The sequence below is a fragment of the Spermophilus citellus genome (assembly GCF_964194105.1).
Source record: "Spermophilus citellus genome assembly, chromosome: 18".
In the NCBI taxonomy this organism is placed as follows: Eukaryota; Metazoa; Chordata; class Mammalia; order Rodentia; family Sciuridae; genus Spermophilus; species Spermophilus citellus.
In genome coordinates, this window is record NC_138200.1 from 3,061,522 (window position 1) to 3,084,021 (window position 22,500).

At 55.9% G+C, this 22,500-nt stretch overlaps 1 protein-coding gene across 1 annotated transcript in view; it reads right to left on the minus strand.

Annotated features, from left to right (window-relative positions):
- The window catches only part of LOC308637576 (leukocyte immunoglobulin-like receptor subfamily A member 6), a 147,611-nt gene extending 139,071 nt beyond the window's left edge, over positions 1-8,540 (minus strand). The window contains 7 exon segments of the mRNA XM_081274093.1: positions 6,276-6,578; positions 6,844-7,095; positions 7,098-7,139; positions 7,353-7,655; positions 7,793-8,077; positions 8,246-8,281; positions 8,437-8,540. Coding sequence (XP_081130219.1) covers positions 6,276-6,578; positions 6,844-7,095; positions 7,098-7,139; positions 7,353-7,655; positions 7,793-8,077; positions 8,246-8,281; positions 8,437-8,470 — 1,255 coding nt within the window. The 5' untranslated portion in view covers positions 8,471-8,540.
- Positions 8,541-22,500: the final 13,960 nt, after the last annotated feature.

The following is a 22,500-nucleotide window of genomic DNA, read 5'->3' on the forward strand; positions in this document are numbered from 1 at the left end:
CAGAGCACTGACAGGAATACGTCCAGCCCCTACAGAGTAAGGGAACACTGTCTGGCCTCCCATCAGTCATGACCAGATGGGCAGCGGGGAGGAACCACAGCACCCGTCCACAGAAACTGACCTGGGTTTGATTTCATGCTCCTGGGCTACCACAGGGACCTGGCATTTGCTCGGGGCCTGGGGTTGCTGGGCTCTGTTTGTGGAGCCTAGGCCAGGTCCCTGGATGTTAGAACTGGTAGACAGAGACAGTAAAACAGTTGTCACAGGGGCTGAGGGGGTGGCTCAGTGGTAGAGCACATGCCTAGCACGTGTGAGGCCCTGGGGTCAGTCCCAGCCCCAAACCAGATCCCAACTCTTTATTATAACTGTATTCTGTATTTTCAAAAATTTAGTAAATATATAAAAGATGTTCTAAAACGCGCGCACGTGTGTGTGTGTGTGTGTGTGTGTGTGTGTGTGTGTGGACTAAATGGCTCTTCTAGATATAACAGCTACCATATAGTCAAGAAATAAACCAGATGTTAGTAAACACTGCACCACAGTAGAATAGTGAACTTGAACTTGAAGACACAGCAGGAGAGACACCAAAAATGAAAGAAAGGCATAGTATTTTTTTTTAAATGAGAAAGAATTAATCATTTTTATTTTCTTGATGATGGACACCCTGACTGGTTGAGATGGACTTAGTGTGTTGCTCTCCCCTGCTGGCGAGAGAAGCCCAACACAGTTTGTTTGTTTCATATTATTTTGGGCCCTTTGTGCATCTTTGGAGAAGTTTTGGTTTAGTTCCTTGTGCAGCAGAGGAAATCCTGTCAGTGGTCAATTGTGGCGGCCACCTGTGGGCAATGCTGACACTTGAACCCTAAAGGGGCGCTCAGGACAGTGCATCCCTAGATCATGACACTGACCTCCAGGAGCTCAGCCAGGGGCCTGCAGGACACACAGCAAAGGCCCTGCTGTGCCAGGGGAGGGAGGAAGCCTGGTGCCCCCTGCTGGGGCTGCCCTGGCCACAGCTCTGTGTCAGGAGAGGGGAACTAAGCAGCCCTTGGGGCCAGCTCTTCCCTCCTGGGCGGTGGCTCCTGAGCCCCACAGGAAGGGGACCGCCCACCTCCCAGCGTGGTCTTGTTTTCCTAGGAATGTGGCCCTCTCAGGATGCAGTGTCTCTGCAGGCCCTTCAGACAGAGTGGGGTCTCCTCTGTCCACCCCCACGGTCTGTCTGATCTGTCCTCATCCCTCCAGGGGACACAGCACCAAATACACCTGCTGCCCTCCTGAGCCAGACCCTTCCAGGTGAGAGTGACCCAGGGCTGGGCCTCCCCTCTCAGGGCCTCCCTGGGGCTCCATCCCCCTGCAGCCTGTCCAGGGCACAGGGTGGTGAGCCCCTTGCCAGGGCAGTCATCCCCCAGCCCTGGAGATGCTTCTGGGGAGACGCAGGCTCTCTCTTCAGGGGAGGGCAGAGCAGCAGAGCCTGAGCACCTGGCTGTGCAGCTCACCTGGCGCTTCCTGCTGGGGATGAGCACAGAGACGCAGGGAAATTGAAGGAAATAACAAGAGCCGGGCTGGTGGCCCAGGCTTTGATTCTTGTAGCTCAGGAGGCTGAGGCAGGAGGATGGCAAGATCAAGGCCAGCCTCAGCATCTTTGTGGCCTAAGCAACTTAGTGAGATTCTGTCTCAAAATAAAATATATAAAGACTGGGGATGTGGCTCCCTGATAAAGCCCCCCTGGGTTCAATCCCTGGTACAAATATATAAATAAATAACAAGTCTCTTTAAAGACTCTGGAGTGTGGTTTGTTTTCTGCTGAACGTTGGCCTCATCCGCTTCCCTTTTTCCCTCCAGCACCCCCCACCCCCGTTCTCTGCACTGCATGTCCCCTTGGGCCCCATTGCTACCTCCACCCTTTGCATGTCACATCTGGGGAACAACAGTGAGTGTGAGCTCTGGCTTTGCAGAAGCTGATCTGTAGAACTTCCTGGTTACCCTGCAATCCCAGCATCTCTGGAGACGGAGGCAGCAGGATGACAAGTTTGAGGCCACCTCAGCAATTTAGTGAGGTCCTGAGAAACTGAGCAAGAGGCTCAGCCTGGGGGAGAGCTTAGTGGGAGAGGACACCTTAGGTTCAATACCTGGCAGCAGGGGAAACCCCCTGGTGGTCCTCATCCCCTGCCCATGTACCTGTGGCAGGAACACCCTCGTCTGTCCCTCCGTTTCCTCGTCCTGAGGAGGTCCTCACAAACCCTCTCCAAGAGGCTTGGGGTCAGCGGTGCAGGGAGCATGGAGGGGCTCCGTCCTGGTTAATCTGCAAACCTCCTTAGGAGATGGGTGGCGAGGCTGGGACCTGAGAGAATCCTGGCTTTGTCCCCAGGGTCCAGGTGGACGATTGCTGTGTCCACTGAAGACCCAATGCTGGGCGCTCTGCCCTTGTCCCAGCTCTGCAGGAGAGGGAGCTGCACAGCCCGCCTGCTGGGGCTTTACCAGAGCCTGGCTGAACTGGACGAGATGGGCTAGCTCCTGTCCCCTGCAGCCCTCGGGTCTCCCCTATGTGGGACAGAAACCCTGAGAAGCACTGTGAAGCTCCCTGTCCAGGCACCTGGTCATGGAGAGACAGAGCTGACCGTGCACTGCTGGACACATGCCCAGATGCACCCCTTAGGTTTCCTGAAAAGCCCATGTATAGGAACTGCCACCCCAGGGGATGATGCCCAGGGACTGCGCCAGAGGAGATGACTCCAGGTGCACCCTGGGGGCTGCAGGAGGAACCCAGGGCCACCAGCTTGTCTTCTGCAACAGTAGGACAGGAAGAGCCCAAGGCCTGCAGGAGGCGGGCAGGGCCAGGGCCACAGCAGGGACCTGGGCTTCCTCAGAAGTATGCACATGTCCAGTGTTAGTGACAGCCCCTGCTGCAGAGCCCGCAGGCCACGCTCCCCTGGCGTCTTAACCCTCTGCAACAAAGAGGGTGAAACCCTGGCCAGGGGCACCTGGGGGCGGAAGGGTGGTCAGGACCCTGAGGGCTGCAGCACCTCTCCCACCTCTCCAGGGTCTCTTAGGGCTGACCCTATCCAGCACAGGTGAGTGGTCAGGAAGTGGACCCCAGGTGTCCCCAGGGGGAGAACACAGCTGGAAATACAGGGCCACCCTGGGAGCCCACAGGCAGGGAGGTGGGAGTGGAGAGAACAGGAATCTAAAACAGTCACAGAGATGCCCAGGGCTCTTGAGCAGTTCTCAAGAACAGATGGGCGTCCCAGGAAGAGACTTAGAGGGCCACCAGAGGCCAGAAGGGCTGGCAGGACACGGGGAGGGCCTCAGGGGCGCTCGGGATGGCACCAGGAGGGCAGCTCTCAGCTGGAGGTTGCAGCAGCGGAAACCTCAAGACTGGAAAAGAACTATGACTGCAAGGTCAGAGCCTCCAGGACCAAGGGACACAGGGGTCACCTCTGCACCTGGAGCACCAGGAGGAGAAAGGGGGACACAGAGACCCAGTGGGAGGACACTGACAGGGAGTCCCCAGTTACCATCAGACACAGACCCCAGACCCAGGAACTCAGAGGCGCCGCCCAGGAACAGGCAGGAGAGCCACTGAGCACCTGAGCTCAGGTGCAGGAATCCAGGGTGACGATGGCCACCAGCCCACCTGCAGAGGGACGGACACAGGTCTGCAGGACCACGCAGAGACCAGGTGGGCAGGACCAGGGCTGGGACAGAGCAGGGAGGAGAGCACCCGCCCCACGCTCTGCCCTGGGAGTGCCCCTCAAGGTGGAGGGAGAGAGCGGCTGCTCATGGCCACGCTGAGGGGCTCTGCCTGCAGCCCACCTGCCTTGAAATGCTAAGCCAAGGTCCTGGGGCAGGAAAGTGCATGCCATCAACCACATGCACTACCAGTGAAGGGAAGGCCTGGAGGGTGCCCTACCTTCATTGATAGTCTCTGAACTATCAGTGGACTCTCAAGTCCCTTCATTGAAAAGCTCTGTTTCTGTCACAATGGGCAGCACATGACCTAGTGATTCCATGAAGAGAGAAACCCTGCAGGAGCCAGGGAGCCATGTCAGGAGGTGACTCTATGTGACATTGCAGGTTGACACTTCTCTACACTCCAGCAGTGAGCAGAGGAATTTGGATTTACACCAGGACCTGGTGACGTGGTGGTACTTCGGCATGTGGAGGGTGGGAGGAGGGGACATGGACAGTAAGAACAAACACACAGCAGGACTCTCAGGGTTTTAATGAGACTTTTTCAACAGTCATGTCCACAGGACCAGCACCTGTTACACAGTCCCTCAGACACCAGCCTGTGGCTTGCATGTCCCGTGTTTCAGGGGCATCCTCACAGCTCCCAGTGGGGACTGGTGCGTGGAAGGATGCAGAGAGCGGTGGGCCAGCCCTGGGTGTGCACAGCATGGTGGGGAAGGCTCTGCAGCCAGCACCCAGCTGGTCCTGCACCCAGTCACCTCTGCTGCCAGGACAGTCTCAGGTGTGGCCCCACCTGTCCAGGTGGCCTTCAGACTCCTGAGGGTCCTTCCTCTCCCAGCTCTGCACTCTGAGCGTGCCCTGTTCTCTCCTGTTCACCTCCTGGCTGCATCTTGGGTCCCTCTCTGGCTGTCCTGAGCCTGAAACAGCAGGATCTCGAGGACCAGCAGGACCAGGCCAGCCATGCCCATCCGGATGAGGTTCTGCACTGTGTAATCCTGGGGAGGTGAGGCTGGGAATTGGACACAGAGGTCAGAGGTTGGGGAGGCCAGGATCCCCACATGTCCACTCAGGGTAGCCACCTCCCCTGGCCAGGACGTGACCCTCAGAGTCCAGTCCCATAGCTGAGAATCCTCCCGACTCCCTTGAGCTGGGGTCTGAGCTGCTCTGCGCTGGGCTGATGGTCTCAGTGGCTCCTGAGAACCAAGTAGAGGAGGGGACCTGTGACCTGCCGAGCCTGTCCTGCCTGGGACCCACCTCCTTGCCTCATTCTCACCACAGGACTCTCTGGAGCCCCTCTGAGCCCTTCCTGGTCCTCAGGGTCCCCTCTGCTCCTCTCCCTGGTCCTTCACCCTCTCTGTGCTCTGGGAGGTCAGGACTGGGTCTGAGTCACGTTGGAGCAAAGTTCAGCTGAGCCCAGAGCACTGCACGACACCTGCAACTGTCAATCATGTGACAGGCACCAGCACCCCATCCACCCACCAAGGTATGAGGACACAGAGGCTCACCCAGGTCCCCAGCAGGAAGCAGCAGAGCGGGGCCTGAACTGGGGGGTCTGACTCCCAGTCTCCTTCTCTCCCCCAGAGCTCAGCCCTGAGCTGGAGGGAAAGAGCCTGACCCCCCGATGGCCCTGAGCCCTCCCCTGCTCAGTGTCACTGTCACTGCACAGAGGGGACAGGGCCCTGCAGACTCAGGTCCTGGAGGCTTCCCTGGAGGCCCCTCTCCCAGCAGGGCACAGCCAAGGTCAGCCTGAGAGGCACTTGAAGGTCAGGGCCAGGCCTCTCCTCTGCCCTGGGAGAAACTGAGGCCCAGAGGGGAGGGGCTGGTCCCCGTCAGCATCTCCAGAGGGGGCTGCTCCCCCTCAGCTCAGCCCTGCCCTGGACCCACCTCCCACCAGAGCCCCTCACTCACCACTCTGGGGTCCTGGGTCCGTGGGGGTGGGGGGCTGGTCCTCAGGGCCTCCTGGGGTGGGTGGGAGGTGAGGGCTGGGCTGCCTGCCCCCACTTCAGCTGGCTGCTCCTCCCGAGGATGGGCCTAGAGTCACCTCTGCCTGGACCTCCCCCTCATGCCTCCCAGCCCTGAGCCCTGGAGTCTGGGGTCCCCACCCACATTTCCTAAGCTCTGGATCCCTGGACACAAATCCGTGCGGGAAGGTTTGATGAGGAAGGAGAGATCCCAGAGACTCAGGCAGTGGAGGGGATGGGGGAGTCGAGGCCCCTGGAGAGCACTGAGACCTCAGTGATCAGCTCTAGGGACAGACCCCAAAGGTAGGGGCAGGACCCCAGAGGGTCCTGGGAATGAGGAGAACTGGAGGGTGAGGGGTGCAGCCTGCCCCTGGGGACTGTCTCTGCCCATCCTCCTACACCTGCCTGGCCTCCCCAGGACCCTCCTGTGCCCACCTGCACCTTCCTGATTCCAGTGGTGGGTGGGTGCACAGGCTGGAGGACCCCGCTGGTCCCTCCTCTCTGAGGGGTGAGTCCCACTGGCCGACCCTCCCTAGGGCTCCCCACTCCCATCCCACCCAGAGCTGTCCTGGGCAGGGCCCTGGGGGAATCCTTGAGCTCACAGAGGATGGGGTCAGGGTCACTCACCTGAGACCACCAGGTCCAGGGGGGCACTGGGCCATGACAGCAGGTAGGGGGATGAGCTGTGAGAGCCATAGCACCTGTAGGTCCCCCCGAGGGCTGAGGTCACAGCTCTCATGGAGAACTCTGCCTGGAACCATGGGGCTCGGTACTCTGCTCTCAGACGCAGGGGGGGATCAGCTGCCCCCTCCTTGCACAGGAGGAAAGTGTCCATCTTGATCTGTGACTGACACAGCAGGGTCACGTTCTCCCCTGAGGACACTGTGGGACCAGGCTGCACTGAGAGGGAGGGTGTGACAGGGAGCTGTCCTAGAGAGAGGAAGGAGGGTGAGGGTGGCCCCAGCTTGTTCTGAGCTGAGACCTCCCCAGGCCTCTCTCTGAGGACCCTGTGCTCTCTGTCTGTCTCATTGTCTCTGATTCTTCCTGTCCCTGTGTCCCCCTGTCTCTGTCCTCTCTGCCCCTCCCTGTGTCTCTCCCTCCTGCGACCCTACCTCACCCTGGCCATCACCTCCTGGGGCTCCCCAACAGGACTGTGCAGAGTCTGGGTCCCTGACTGCACCTATGGGCTCCTCACCTGAGACCAGGATGTCCAGGGGGTCACTGGGGGCTGACCACTCAGAGGAGAGGCTGTGTCCACCATAGCACCTGTACCGACCCCCGTGGGAGCTGCTCACAGGGCCCAGCAGGAAGTCGGCCTGAGAGAGCCCAGCCTGGGGCTGCTGGGCAGGGCGCTGGGGGAGGCCCTGTGCCCCCTCCTTGGACAGAGTGAATCTGTCATAGGTGACGTCTGAGTGACACTGGAGGGTTAGGGTCTCTCCAGGGGCAGGACAGGGCCCTGCTGGGTCAGGAGGGAGGGCCTCCTGGACACCCCTGGAGGAAGAGGAGCCTGGGCTGAGGGCTGGATTCTGCCAACCTCCTGCCTCCCCCGTCCTGCCTGCAGGTCACCCTCTCACACCTGGGGACTCTGGTCAGGAGACCCTGATTCTCTCCCCTTTCTCTTACCTGGGGCCATCCTAAAGAAGAGGCCCCCAAGTCCCTGCTTAATGTCCCCAACTGTGTCAGGGGAAGATGGAGCCTCCTCACCTGAGACCAGGAGCTCCAGGGGGTCACTGGGTCCTGACCACACCTGGGGGTTGCTGCTGAAATAGCCGTAGCATGTGAATGTCCACCTGTGGCTGGGGGTCACAGGGCCCACAGGGAACAGGGCCTGGACCTGCCCACTGGGGGGTTGCTGTGAGTCCAGGGTCCAGGTGAGGTGGTGTCCTCCTTCCTTGGTGAGAACAAACCTGCCATATCCATGCCCTGAGCCACACTGGAGGGTCACGTTCCCTCCTGAGGTCACCACAGGGCTGGGCAGGGCTGAGAGCCTGGGTTTGCTGAAGGGTCCTAGGAGAGAAGGAGGCAGGTGTTCATGGCTCCCTCCTCCCACACCACCCCCAGCTGGGCTGTGAGAGGGACCCCTGGGAGCAGACCCCCTCCCTGAGGGCAGAGTAAGGGGCTGGGACCCCTGAGTGTCCTCTCACCTGTCACCACCAGCTCCAGGGGGTCACTGTGCTCTGACCACCCAGCAGGGCTGAGATAGAGGCATTGATATCTCCCTGCATGGTGCTCAGTCATGTATGTGATGGAGAAGTTGGCCTTGTTCCTGGGCCCCTGTGGGCTCTGTCTGTCCCAGGGCACGGAGGTTCCCTCTTTATACAGACGGAACTCCTGGGCCTCCAGGGGCCCCTCACACCAGATGGTCACTGGCCTTCCCCGGGAGATCACAGAGCCTGGCTCAGCCCACAGGGTGGGCTTGGGGAGGGTCCCTGCAAGGGGATCAGAGGCTGGGTCCCAGCACAGCCCCTCGGATTCCAGCCCTCAGCCCAGCCCCCTCCATGCTCCCCAGCCTCAGCCCCCAACTCTGTTCTCCACCCCACTGCCCAGGGTGGCTCCTGGTCCCCAGGAGGAGGACCTGGACAGCTGGGGACACTCACCTGCCTGCCCTCGGGTCCCGGGGCCCAGACTCAGCCCTGGAAGAGAGTTCCTGTGAGAGGGGAGCCCCTGAGGCCTGAGCAGGCCCTGTCCCCCCACAGCCTCCTGGGCCCTGGGTCTCCTGATGGCCAGGGCCTGGCTGTGGGCTGGGTCCCCCCAGAACAGGGTGTCCCCTCCCTCCTTCACATCTCACCCAGGCAGAGCAGGGCCGTGAGGGTGGGGGTCATGGTGTGTCCTCCCGAGGTCCCAGGGTCCAGATGGAGGAGATCACAGAGCTGGAGGACAGACACACACAGGGTGTGGCCACTTGGAGGCCGGGTTCTGCCTGTCATAGGGCTGTCACATCAGCTGCCCACAGGAAGGGGAACTGCCCTCCCAGAGCCTGGCTCTTGTCCCCAGGACTGGGTGGGGTGGCCTGGGCTCCCTGCAGGCGGCTCAGACAGCAGTGCTGCCCTCTCACCCCTTCTGCTGTCGCCTGACCTGTCCTCGTCCCTCCAGGGCCAGGACGCAGCAGCAAACTCCCTGGTGCCCTCCTGAGCCGGCCCCTTCCAGGTGAGGGTGACCCGGGCTGGTCCTCTTCTCAGGGCCTCCCGGGGGCTCCCTCAGCCCGTCCTGGGCACAGGGTTCTGGGTCCTTGCTGGGCCCGTCGTCTCCCAGCCCTGGAGGTGCTCTGGGGAAGGAGCAGGTTCCTGCTGCAGGTGGGCGCAGAGCGGCAGACCCCGAGCACCTGGCTGTGAGCCAGCTGGAGCTCGTGTGGGGGACAGAGGGACGCAGGGGCCAGGGAAGGACTGGCCGCTCCTCCTGTAGCTGGTTTGGGTTCCCCTGCTCATGGTCCCCTTCATGGCCCCCTCCTTAGCCCCAGAACCCACATCTCCCTGGGAGTAAGCTGAGCCCTTCCTGCCCAGGGGAGCCCCTGTCTCCTGGGGCCGAACGCTCCTCCTGGGCCAGCTCTTGCTCTCAGTGCCCGCTCATCTCCACTGCCCTGTCCTCCTGAGCAGGGACTCTGGTCCCGCAGCCACTGCTGCCTGTGTGGAGCTCTTGTCTGCCCCTCACGGTGGGAGTGTGGGGTCAGCAGGGCCTGGATGTGGACAGGCTCAGCCGGCTTCTCCTCCAGGGCAGGGCAGCCTGGGTTTGGGCCAGGAGAGGTGGGAGCTGGACTTGTGTGGTCCCAGGGAGGCCCCATGTGCTCCGAGCGTTCAGAGACTGTCCCTTAATGTCTGCCACCTGCAGCTCCTCTCCTCATCAGCAGAAAGGGGACTGGAAAGGTCCCCAAATGGAGAAGGAGCCACATGGAAGGGTCCTCTGGGTCTCAGATCAACCAGGGGTCATGGAGGAGGAGGCCCTGCTCCATGTGGGGTGGGAGTGGGCTCCGGGCTCTGGGAGGGTGGGCGCTGTGCTGTGCTCCAGGCAGGTTCCAGCCAGGCCTGGGCTGGCTCTGTCCCCTGGGCCCAGAGCAGCAACCAGCCCCTCCTCTGCACCTCCCCTCTCCTGTCCTGTCCTCCCTCCCTCCACTCCCCCTCTGCCTCCCCTCCCCACCTCTCCTCTCCCCTCTTCTCCTCTCTCTCCCCCACCCCCTGCTGGGGCAGAACCAGGGTCCAGCCTGGACAGTGACCTTCCACCCCAGCTTTATCCCAGTGGTTCTGATGTGTCCTGTTGTCATTTCTGTTTGTCTTGAAGAGCTTTCTGATCCCTCTCAGTGTCCTCTTTGTCCCAAGGATGTTCCAGGAGGCAGGGTCTCCCCTCCAGCCTTGGGGAGCTCTGGTTCCCTCTCAGGACCGGTTCCTAGTTTCACTCCACTGAGGCCTGAACAGACACCTGACAGGGCTTTGTTTCTTAGGTTGGTGGGGACTGTCCTGCCACCCGCCGAGATGCGCCCTGCGGGCGTCCTGGCTGTGCCCCAGGTTGGCTGGGCTCCTTCTTGCAGCCCACTTGCTCTCTGGGGTTCCCGTCCTCCTGTCCTGTTTGGTCCTGGATGTCCTGCCTGGATGTGGTGTCCAGCATTAAAGTGGGCTGCGGCCATCTCCCATTACTGCCCTTCTCAGCTTTCCCCTGCACATCTGCCTGAATTATTATTATTATTATCATCATCATCATCATCTTGGTGCCAGGGATTGATGGCAGGGATGCATCACCACTGAGCCACGTCCCCAGCACTTCTTACCTTTTTCTCACACAGTTGCTTAGTGGTCACTAAGTTGCCCAGGCTGCCCTGGAACCTGCTGCCCTCCTGCCCCAGCCTCTTGGGTGCTGGGACCACAGGAGTGGACACTGCACCCAGCTGTTTCTCTTGTCCATCTGAGTGCCTCGTGGGTGGAAGTGTGTCCCTAATGGTCCCAGGAGGGTGATGGATGGGGTTTTCATCACTGTTAATGTCCCTCTCTGGGTCTCTAGGTGCGTGTTGAGGTGCCCTCTCTTTTGCTGATGTGACTGGAGTTTCCCCCGCTCTCTCTCTCGGTTCCTGTTGGTACAGAACATTCTCCTCCGTGCTCACCCTCAGCCTCTGTGTGTCCTTGAGCTGAAGTGTGGTTCCCGAGGTGTGCCCAGTGGCAGGACCTGCAGTCCCGGCTGTGTGGGAGGGAGAGGGGAGGATCGCTGGAGCCCAGGAGTTCAAGGATGGCCAGGCAAGATAGGAAGACTCAGTCTGTGAAATAAATGAACAAAGAAAAGAAAAAATGAACCAAACAAACAAAAACACCAGATCAAGGGAATCTCTTGCAGACAGTGTGCAGTAGAACTTGGTTTCCCACATTCCCTGTTGGTGCACGGTCGTTGTACGCCTGGTGGGTGTGCAGTTCCACGTTCACACATGCACACAACTCAGCACGTGACTCACCATTGCCACCCGTGTTCCCCTTTCTGTCCCTCCTCCCTCCTCCTGGCCCTGTCCTGTCCTCTGCTGACCTATCTGATTTCCAGGAGACCCCCCGCCATTCTTTTCCTTTCCCTCTCTGGCTTCCACACATAAGAGAAAACACGCCACCCTTGACCTTCTGAGTTTGTCTTATTTCACTTAACACAATGGTCTCTAGTTCCATCCATTGTCCTCAAAACGCCATGTGTCCTTCTTCTTATGTGACTAAATCTCCACTGTGTGGACCCCGCGTTCTCTCTATCAGTCACCCACGGGTCACACCAGGGCTGGTTCCACAGCCTGGCTCCTGGGAGGTGTGCTGCTGCCTGTCAACAGGGTGTGCTGTCTCTCTGCAGTAAGATGACCCGAACTCTTCAGGACAGACACTGAGGTGGCACAGCTGGGGCGCAGGGGGTTCCGCGCCTCGTCTTTGGAGGAAGCTCAACAGGGTTTCCATGGTGGCTGTGCTCATCACCAGCCCACTGGGGGGTAGAGTGCTCCTTTTCTGCCACCCCCCAGCACTTAGTGTCACCTATTCCTGATGACGGGCATGCTGCCTGGTGGGGACGGAATCTCAGTGCAGTTTTCATTCCTTCTCCTTATCTGGTCATGGTGTTGAGTGTGTTTTCATGTGTTTGTGGCCATTTCTATTTCTTCTTTGAGAAATGATGGTTCGTTTGCTGATTCATTGGCTTTTTTCCCTGTTAAGTTTTTGAGCTCTCTCTCTATGTCTTCTGGATATTCACTTTTGTCAGAAGAGCAGCTAGAAGGTTCTCCCCCACTCCCTGGTTCTCTCTTCACATTAAGAGCTTCGTGTCCTGCGAAGCTCTTTAATCTGATCCATCCATTTACTAAGTCTTGACATTGTCCCCGAGTCTTCAACTTGCACGGAGAAGGCCGAGGCCGTCCTGTGTGCTGCAGGGTAGACAGAGGTCTTCCTCTGTGAGTCGCACATTTCTGGTCTGATTCCGAGGTTTGATCCATTTCCAGCTGACGTTGGGCAGGGTGAGTGACAAGGGCCTAGTGTCATTCTTCTCCTGGGGTCTCCTGTTGTCCCAGCCCCGTTGCTGCAGGCTGTCTTTCCTCCCATGTGCTTTGGCAGCTGTGCTGAGCACCAGATGGCTGGGAGCATGTGGGTGCTCCGTGTCCCCTCTCCTGTCCCTCTGTCCCTGGGACTGTGCTATGTCAGGGCCATGCAGCTCTGTCCTGTAGCTCTCTGGTGTAAGGTGAGCTCAGGTGTGTGATCCCGCTAATACTGCTTTTTTTGCTTTAATTGCTTTGACTATTGTGGGTCTTCTATTCTTCCAAACAAATTCTAAGACTTTTTTTCCTAGTTTAACAGAGTCACTGGAATCGGGTGGGGAGTGCAGTGGATTTGCGGATTGTTTTTGGTGGTGGCCATTTTAACAATATCAGTTCTGGCTCTCCACAGACATGGGAAGACTGCACCTTCTTCTTCTTCAGTTCATTTCCTCAGTGTCCTACGGTTTTCACTGTGGAGGCCTTTCACCACCTTGGTTACTTTTATTCCTATTTTTTTCTTCAGCTTATTTGAATGGGACAAATTTTTTTTTTTTTGGAGGGGGGCAGTACTGGGGATTGGACTCAGGGGCACTCGACCACTGAGCCACATCCCAGCCCTATTTTGTATTTTATTTAGAAACGGGGTCTCCCTGAGTTGCTTAGTGCCTTACTTTTGCTGAGTGTGGCTTTGAGTTTGTGATCCTCCTGCCTTAGCCTCCCCAGGTGTTGGGAGTACAGGTATGTGCCGCTGCACCTGGCTCCGACCGTGCTTTTATTATGAATGGGTGCTGAATTTTCTCAAAGGCTCTCTCTGCAACTCTTGAGATGACTAAATGATTTTTTTCTTAATTCTATAATTTGGTAAATTACATTCATTGATTTGAATGTATTAAATCATCCTTGCATTCCTGGGACAAGACAAATTTGGTCATGAGACATGTTCTTCTTAATATGTTCTTGAATATAATTCGCCAATATTTTACTAAGAACATTTGCATCTAAGTTCATGAGCAATAGTCATCTATAGTTTACTTTCCATGATGTGTCCTTATCTGGTTTTATAGGAGTGTGATACTGGCTCTAGAAGAAATTTGGAAGTGCTCCACCCCTTTCTGGTTCACAAAATAATTTGAGGAGCATTGAAATCAGTTCTTTCTTAAAGGTCTTCTAGAACTCAGCTGGGAATGTATCCTGTGGATTTCTTTGTTGAAGTCTTTTTACTTCTGCTTCTGTCTTGTTACTAGTTATAGGTCTGTTTAGGTTTTCTATGATTCAACATTGGCAGGTCAAATTTGTCTAGAAAGAGATCCATTTCTTCTAGGTTTTCCAGTTTATTGGAACAAAAATCTTGAAAACAGTCCCTAATGATCCTCTGAATATCTGTGGTAATTTCTTTTTTTATCTCTATTTTTTTAAAAATTTGGGACTTTTCTCTTTTTCTTTTGTTTAGGGTTAACTAAGGTCTCATCAATCTTGTTTATGTTTAGGGACAAGTGACTCTTCATTTCATGGATCTTTTGTATCATTATTATTATTTTTTGGTACTAGGAATTGAACTCAGGGGCACTCAACCCCTGGGCTGTTAGACCAGGATGCAAGAAAAGACCACTGACTCCAATTAAAATCAAATTAAAGCAAACTTACTATTTCTACCAGCCAGGCTGCCTCTCCCTCCCAAAACCTCGGGAACAAGACAGCCCCCCCAGCTTTCCTGCAGCCCAGCTTTATAGCCCAGAAAGTTACACAAAGGGGGGTTACAGATAACAGAACTCTGACAAGCATCACACTAATGGCAGTTTACATTTTTGCTGGCCCCAACATCAGAATTTATGAGGGTCATTAGAGCCTCAGAGAGGGTCGTTGTCTGGCCAGGGAAGGCCAAGATTTGTGAGGCGTCACTTAAGTTTCAGAGAGGGCTGCTATCTGGTCAGAGAGCCAGGCAGGGGTGAGTTCAAGGCCCGGGCAGGCATTCCAAGCAGGTTCAGAATTTGCAGTAATTTATAGTAAAGCCGAAATTATCTTTTCATGGCTTTGTGGCGAGATGGCTCCCAATTTTTAAGAAAAGATCAGGTTGGGTCTATCAGGGCCACACCCCCAGCCCTATTTTGTGTGTTATTTAGAGACAGGGGCTCACTGAGCTGCTCAGGGCCTCACTTTTGCTGAGGCTGGCTGTGAACTTGTGGTCCTCCTGCCTCAGTCTCCCGAGCCGCTGGGATTTATAGGCCTTCGCCACCTCTCCTGGCTCTTTGTATCATTTTTTAATTCTAAATTTTATTAAATTCAGCTCTGATGATGATCATTTCCCTCTTTCTACTTACTTTGGAATTGATTTGTTCCTGTGAGTCAGGGGTCCTGAGATGAATGACCAGGTGGTTTATTTGCTGACTTTCTGATTTTCTTCTGTGGCCATCACAGCCATGAACTCTTGTCTTAGAACCATCTTCCTAGTGGCCTAGAGTTCTGGAATGTTGTGTGGATGTTCTTATTTCATTCTAAAATTTTGAAAATTTCTCCTACTTTTTCTTCTATCATCCATTTATTGTTCAAAGGTGTATTCTTCAATCTCCATGTTTATATGATTTCTGTAGGTGTTTGGAAAGGTTGATTTTTCTAAATATATTTTTTAGTTGTTGATGAACCTTTATTTTATTTATTTGTAAGTGGTGCTGAGAATCGAACCCAGTGCCTCACACATGTTAGGCAAGCACTCTATCGCTGAGTCACAACCCCAGCACCCCCCACCCAGGTTGATTTTTTAAAAAATATTTATTTTTTAGGTGTAGATGGACACAATGCCTTTTATTTATTTATTTATTTTATTTTTTAAGATGGACACAATATCTTTATTTTATTTTTATGTGGTGTTGAGGATCTAACCCAGCGCCCTGTGCATGCCAGGTGAGCGCGCTACTGCTTGAGCCACATCCCCGGCCCCAGTGCCTTTATTTTTATGTGGTGCTCAGGATTGAACCTGGGTCCCGCTCGTGCTAGGCGAGCGCTCTACCTCTGAGCCACAATCTCAGTACTGTAAAAGGCTGATTTTGGTTGATTTTTAAAAATTTTTCTCATAGCTTTATTGAGATACAATTGAAGTACAATAAAATGTGCACATTGTAAGTATGCAATTTGATCAGTTCTGACCTGCACGTAAGTCATAGTCAATATATAATGCATTTCCTTACTTTTTTAATATTTGAAATCTTGTAGACCATGTCTCCTGCATGATTTATTATATTAGAACTCAATCACCTTGAGATATATAGAACCCCACCCCGACGTCAACTGTTTCAAAATTAAGTGGTGCACTTGTAAATATCTCTGAAGTAGGGAAGAAAGCACAAGAGAAGTAAATTAAAGGTGCCTTTTCATCCCCGAGATCCTGATATTTTAACTAAGCTTAAAACATAGTTGGGTCTTGTTATTAATCCATTCTTCCAGTCTAAGTCATTTAATGGGAGAGTTGAGACCACGTACATTCAATGTGACTGTAGAGATGTGTTATTAATTCCCACCATTTTGATTTATCTTTAATGTCTAAGTGGGTCTTGTTTCTCATTTGCTTAGCTACTCTTCAGATGAGGCTTACCTGTTTGTGAGCTCTGTGTTTTTTTTTTTTTTTTTTTTAATATTTATTTTTTTTTAGTTCTCGGCGGACACAACATCTTTGTTGGTATGTGATGCTGAGGATCGAACCCGGGCCGCACGCATGCCAGGCGAGCGCGCTACCGCTTGAGCCACATCCCCAGCCCTCTGTGGTTTTTTAATGTGGTTTTTTATTTCTTTTGAGTTAAATATTTTTACAAGTATTTCCTATAGTGCCATTTTAGTAGTCACGGATTCTTTTAGTTTCACTTCTCTTGGGAGGTTTTGATTTCTTATTTGATTCTGAAGGATAACGTTTCTGGATCCAGCAATAGTTGTTGGCCGTTATTTTCTTTCAGGGTTTGGGACACGTGATTCAAAGTCCTCCTGGATTTTCAGGATTTGCGCTAAGAGATTGGAAGTAATTCTGACAGGGTTGCCTCTAAATGTAAACTGACATTTTTACTTTTGAAACTTTTAAAATAGCATTTGTTTCCTGTATGTTAGGCATTTAAATCACAGTATGTCATGGAGAGGTTCTTTTTTAAAAAGTCTTGGCTATCTGGTGTTCTGAGTGCCTAGTGACTCTGGATGCTCATTTCAATCTTCATGGATCCTACTCAGGGAAAAAATAACAAAATTATTCAAACCCTAAGAATGAACGTCTCTGTGTATCCCCTGTATCTACATCTTCTAAACCAGGGGAAGGCACCCAGACTGTACATATTTGCCCCAACCCACCTGTTTTCTGGTGCTGGGGATAGAATCCAGAGCCTTGTGAATGGAGCTGGCCCTGGGCCTCAGAGCGGCCTGCTCAGCCCCTGGCTCCATCCACTCTAAGGGCACCTTCCCGTGCTCATGGGCCATGGTCAGCACCTGGTTGCTGTTGTGGGTGTCCCCACCTCAGCCTTCCGCAGTGCGTCCCAGGGTCATGTTCTTACTTCCCTGTGGACCTCACGGGTGGCTGGGAGTCCTTCCCCTGAAGTGAGTGAGGGGATGCTCCATGTCGATGGAGCAGATGTTGGAGTCCTTGCCCAGGGCAGCTGTGGGCCCCACCCACCCACCCTCAGCTCAGGCTTCAGCCTCAGGGGGCAGGATTTGCTGCTGTCTCCTGCTGGAGTGTGTTCCAGGGAAGGAAGTGGCCTCCAGGTGACTTGCAGGTCTCACAGATGGCACTGCATCCAGACCTCTCTGAATGTGGCACGTTAGATGCTCATTCACCGCAGGTCCAAAGTAATCTAGGGACTTGGGTCCCTGTAATATTCCACCCTTGCCCCAGGGCCACTCCCTGTGTGGTCCACCCTGCATGCCTCAGGGCCAGTGCACACAGCTGGGTGAACTCTGCTGGTTGGTCCCGTAGCCCTGCTGGTCTGGTAGCCCTGCTTGGACTGTGCTCAGCTGGTGCTCACTGCTCAAGGATGGCCATGGTGGGTAGCAGGAGTCTGTCTTGCCCTCATGGGCCTCAGTTTTGGGCAGGACCCAGTGCCTGTCTGGAGGGTGGGGCTCACGTTGTGTGCCTCCCCCCTTGGCAACCACACTTCCTTCCTGTGCTTGGTTGGTGTGGCAAACTTCCTGTTCCTTCTCCAGAGAACTCAGTCTTGACTGGAAACAGGAGGATGTTGGGGGTGCACTGGACAGGAGCTGTTCACCCACCTTTAAGTCCTGAGTAAAGGGGAACTGAAATGGTATAGCACCCATCGCAGTGCAATAGGACTCTACCTCTGCTCCCATAGAAAGGTGCAGCTCTGCGGGGGGGCGTCACCTGATGGGGTTGAATCACACCCACCTATTTGGTAACCCTACCCTTTTCCCTTTTTGGATAGAATGTTCCGTGGATTGGCTCCCCAGTAGTAAAACCTGGGTTTGAGGTGTGCCCTCTCCTTCTTGCCTGCCTTGCCTCCTGTGGGAGCTGTGGCTGAGGAGCCGTCACTGAACCCAAAGAAAAATGTATTTTCTGTGTCTGTGTCTTTATGTAGTCAGCCCAGATTCATGAGGAGTGACCCTGATTGATTTAGTCACATGTCCCTTCAGTAGGACCCTGGGCTAACTGGGGACCTGTTTCCTGCACCCCCTGGGGCAGAGTGGCTTGTCATCTACCCTCTTCCAGCCACTGGGCTCCTCACCTGGCCCTGCAGGAGTTAGTGACCCTCCCCCAGGGGATTCCGACTGTCCCCAGGGAGGATGTGGCCAGAGCAGACCCCAGGCTGACACAGCAGCACCATCAGGTGGGCCTCACCTGTGGGCTCTCGGCCCCTCCCACCTTAGTGTGGAGACCCACAGAGGCTCCTGGGCAGGGGCCTGGGCCTGGATGCCCACTGCCTGGGTCTGACCCCAGGGCTCCTGTCCCTGAGCTGTGTGCCAACCTTGACCCCAAGGCACCATCCCAGAGCCCGCTGGCCTGTCCCAAGTGTGTGTGGCAGAGGCTCATCCTGCTCTGCTGGTCCAGGTACATGTCACAGGGGGACCACGGGGTCCCTGAGGCCCAGGTTCCTGTGGGTCTCCTGCAAGTGGTGATGAGGGACGGTTGAGCAGCAGGTGGCGTCCTCTTCTGTTTAGGTAAAGGTGAGGTGAGGTCTGTCCTTTTGGACACACCTGGAACCTGGGGAAGGCCTCCTGGAGGGGAGCTGGGAAGAGCTGCCTTCAGAACAGGAGCAGGCCCAGGGGACCTGGGGCTCCATGGAGCAGAGACGCTGGTCCCACCCCCCCAGGTCCCTCAGGCCTGTGCAGTCTCAAAGTCGAGGTGGACGGTGGCAGGTGGCCTCGACCCACACAAGAGCAACCCGACGTTGCCCCAAAGATGGTCGTGAGTGACATCTGCCTGTGGACGGCGACTTTCCCCTGGGAGTGGACCTGTCTAGTTCCTTGTTTTAAACCCCATCAGAACTGTGGGGGCGGTCACTGAGCCCCCTGGAGTCGGCAGCCATGTTCCTGCCCACCCTGCCCACGACCACATGGACCCTGCTCCATGACTGTGCCGTCTGTGGGGACGGCCATCGCCCTGCGTTCTAGGGACCACCCAGTCTTCCTGTGACCCATGTGCTGGTCACTCTGCCGAAGCCACTGCCTGAGGGTCTGTGGCCTGTCCTGGAGGACCCCACGCAGCACGAAGGAGCGGGTGCTCCCCCTGCCCAGGGCCGCAGCGGGCTGCTCACAGGGTCACCCAGGGCCAGCCTGGCGGGTATGTGAGGCACTCAGTGGCACAGCAGGGTTCCCGCATGGAGGTGACAGCAGGGCCACGCTGTCCCTGCTGATGGTGCTGGGGATGCTTTTGAGTGTGCTCGTAAGTTCAGGTGGACAGATTTCCCTGTATAGAGGACACAGTGGGGACAAACGGAGTCCTGGGACATTTGAGGATCCTACAGTGCGGGCTGGACAGAGCAGGAGGGGGGTTCTGTCCCACTGCCCAGCAGGGCAGCTGAGCCGACAACAATGTCCCCAGACCTCAGCACAGGGGAGAAGGTCACGAGGGTTTACAAAGCAGGGGTGAGTGTCTGCCCCAGTGGACCTCGCACCTGATTCATCACTGCTCACCGTGAGCGGGCCTGACCCTCACAGTGTCCCCCAGAGAGCTGAACTCATCGTGTGTGGGTTACAAATGCCAAAGAGCCGTGTGTCCCCCCGTGGCGGAGGGGCCTGAGGAGCAGGCAGGCTGCATCTCCAGCACTGAACCTGGGAGGGAGCAGCCAGGAGGGGCAGGTCCGGCTGCCCCTGATTTCCACCCAGTGACAGTGGCCGTCCTCTGCCCCTAGAGCTAAGTGAACACCAGCTCACAGGCCAGAGCCTCCTGCGTGTCTGCAGCCAGCCAGGGTGTGGGGACCTGGTGCAGCCCAGGAGCAGCTCCCAGAGGGGACGTGGAACACGGCCCCTGCTCCTCCCAGCGACCTGCGTCCTGTGTGTCCTTCCTGCCCCATGGACAGCTGCCCTCCTGGACAGGGTGCAGGACCTGCATAAGAGGTGTGAAGCCCTTCTCCTGGGGCAGTGGCTGTGGTTCATGCCATCTGCTCCTCCCTGTCCATGGGACCCTGTGCTGCTCCTGGACATCTCCTGCAGGGTAGGGTCCCCTGCGTGTCCAGCAGCACCTGCATCTAAGTTCCTGGCTGAGGTTCAGGCTGAGATCCTGGATGAGGTCCCGGATGAGGTCCTGGATGAGGTGCAGTCTGAAGTCCCCACTTAGGTCCACACAGGACACCGGGTCCCAGCTGAGGTCCTGGCTGAGGTCCTGGCTGAGGTCCTTCTGTCCTCTCTGCTGCAACATGTCAGGTGGGTCCTGGCTACATCCTGGCCCTGGGCGCCCTGAGCTGCTGGAAGTGCTGCTGTTCCGTGTTCTCTGCATGTTGTGGTGCCCTTGGCCCCTGTTGTAAGGTCACTGGGCTTTGAAGGGCCAATTTTATACATTTAGGTTGTTTAGGTATTTCCCCAAATTATCATTGTTTGGTGATTATAATCGCCTTCTGTCTGCCTTTCTCAACTCATTTGCTCTGGTTTTGAAATGCTACCTGGACTCACTGTTTTTTTTCTGGTCCTCCTTTCTTCCTGTGATTGGGTGGATATCAATTGTGCAGAGGGGCAAGTTAGGTTGTGGCACGCCAGGACATCATGTGACAGCACAGATGGGTCTCACTGACCAGCACCTCCCCTCCACCCCTTCCCCATCTATGTCATCCACCGCAGTGGCTGCCTTAGTCTCTTCCCCCCACTACGCACGCGTGCGTATGGTGTGCACGTGTGTGTGTGTGTGTGTGTGTGTGTGTGTGTGTTTACCCAGGGATTGAAAACTAGGGTGCTTAACCCCTGAGCCACACCCCCAGCCCTTTTTATTTTTTATTTTGAGACAGGTGCTTGTAGTTGCTGGGGCCTCAGTAATTGCTGAGTCTGGCTTTAAACTTGCCATGTTCCTGCCTCAGCTTCCCGAGCCTCTGGGGTTACCGACGCGCACACCTCCCTTAGTCTTTTCCTTTATTGTGTTTGTTGACTTTTATGTGGTGCTGAGGATGGAACCCAGGACTTGCACGTGTTAGGGGAGCGCTGCACCGCTGAGCCACAGCCCAGCCTCCCTCAGTCTTTTTGACATTTCTTTTCTTGTTTATTTTCCCCTTTTCTCTCTACCTTTCTCACTTGAATGAGAACATGCACTTGTTTTTCTGAGTCTGTCTTTTGTCACTTAACGCGATGCTCTTCCCCTCCATCTCCTTTCCTGCAAATGGCATGATTTCCTCTTTATTTATGGTGATCAAACTCCACCCTGGATATAGACCACTTTATTTCCATTCATCTGTTGGGACACGGAGGGTGGCTCCATACCTTTGCTCTTGTGCAAAGTGCTTGCTCACAGGTGTGCTCCTGGCCATGTGCCCTGCTGACCTTGATGGTCTGAGAGGTGCTGCGGGCTGGGGCAGCGGGAGGGTGAGGAGCTGCACACCGAGTCCCCGCGGCTGAGCTCACCTACACTCTTAGGGACAGAGCAGAGAACCCAGGCCTGTCCTGTTTGGATACTTCATTGAAAGCTTCCTTTGATCAAAGTCACTTCATTTCTGTGCGTCCCCAGCTGGATGCACTTTCCCATCACACATCTGCTCACTTGCCTTGTGACTCCTCCCCTTGCCTGTTGGTGACTAGGAGAATAAAATGGCCAAACGTGGCACATGGTTGGGGACCAGTTACTGTGACTGGGAACCAGGTGACGTCCTGCAGGTCTGAGATGCTCCTGGCCGTGCATGTCAGGCCCCAGGCTCCCAGTGACTCCTGTGTGTCCTCAGGCTGTCTTGTGCCTGCTGAGGTCCCTGGGTCCCTGTCCTTGCAGCGTGGGATCTGAGTGGTGTCCTGGGCTTGTGGAAGGCCAGGGTGGTGTAGACACTGGGCTCAGTGGGAGGCTCCTATCCCTGGGAGGAAGAAGGTGTGGCTGTCCCCTGTGTGAGCTTGGAGTCCTTCATCTGGGCGTAGGTCACACCCTGGGGAGCTTCAGATGCAGCCACCTGGAGCGAGGGCAGAGTGGTGACAGGTGAGGGTGGTGCCTGGAGGGGCAGGAGCACCTGGCATTCCTGCAGGCTGTCCTCTCCCTCAGATGTGTCCTTCATGACCAGGAATGGCCTTGACTTGGGGACATAGGGGACCCCCTCTGCACCTCTATCAGGAGTGTGCCACGTGGCTGTAGGTGACTCCACAGGGTCCCCATCTGAAGTGCCCTGGGGAGGGGACAGAGCAGGCAGCTCCTGGGTCCACTCTGGCTGTGCCCCTCACCCCCCACTGGGAGCCCCAGGGAGGAAGCCGCTAAGAGGAAGGGTCACTGCGGCGCCTGGCGCAGAGCCTCGTCCTGGTGGCCAGGCCTCTGCCCTGGGCCCTGCTCAGGCAGCACATGTGGAAGCCCACGGAGGAGCTAAGCGCTCAGCTCCTGGCAGGCGGGAAGCAAAGGGAGCCAGGGAGGGCCAGGGTCCCCACGTCCCCTCAAGGGCTCGTCCCCAGGGCCCAGGTCCCTTCTGCCAGGCCCCACCTCTGAGCTTCCTGCACCTCCCATAGCAGCACGGCGGGTGGCCAAGGCTTCAGCATGTGGGCTTCAGGGATGACCACGGTCCACCCCACTTCCCTGTGTGGGTGACGGCTGCCCTGGGAGAAGACGCCCTGGGTGTCCCGACAGTGGGACGTTCTGGGCACCCCATGCCCTGTCCCCCCCATGATGGTCCGAGTCTCCACCCACCCTGAAGGGCATCCCCAGAGACCCAGCACAGAGATCCCTGCCACAGTGCTGCCTGCTCTGTGCGTGGTGGATGGAGGAGCCCGGAGGTCAAGGGAGAGCAGGAGTCAAGA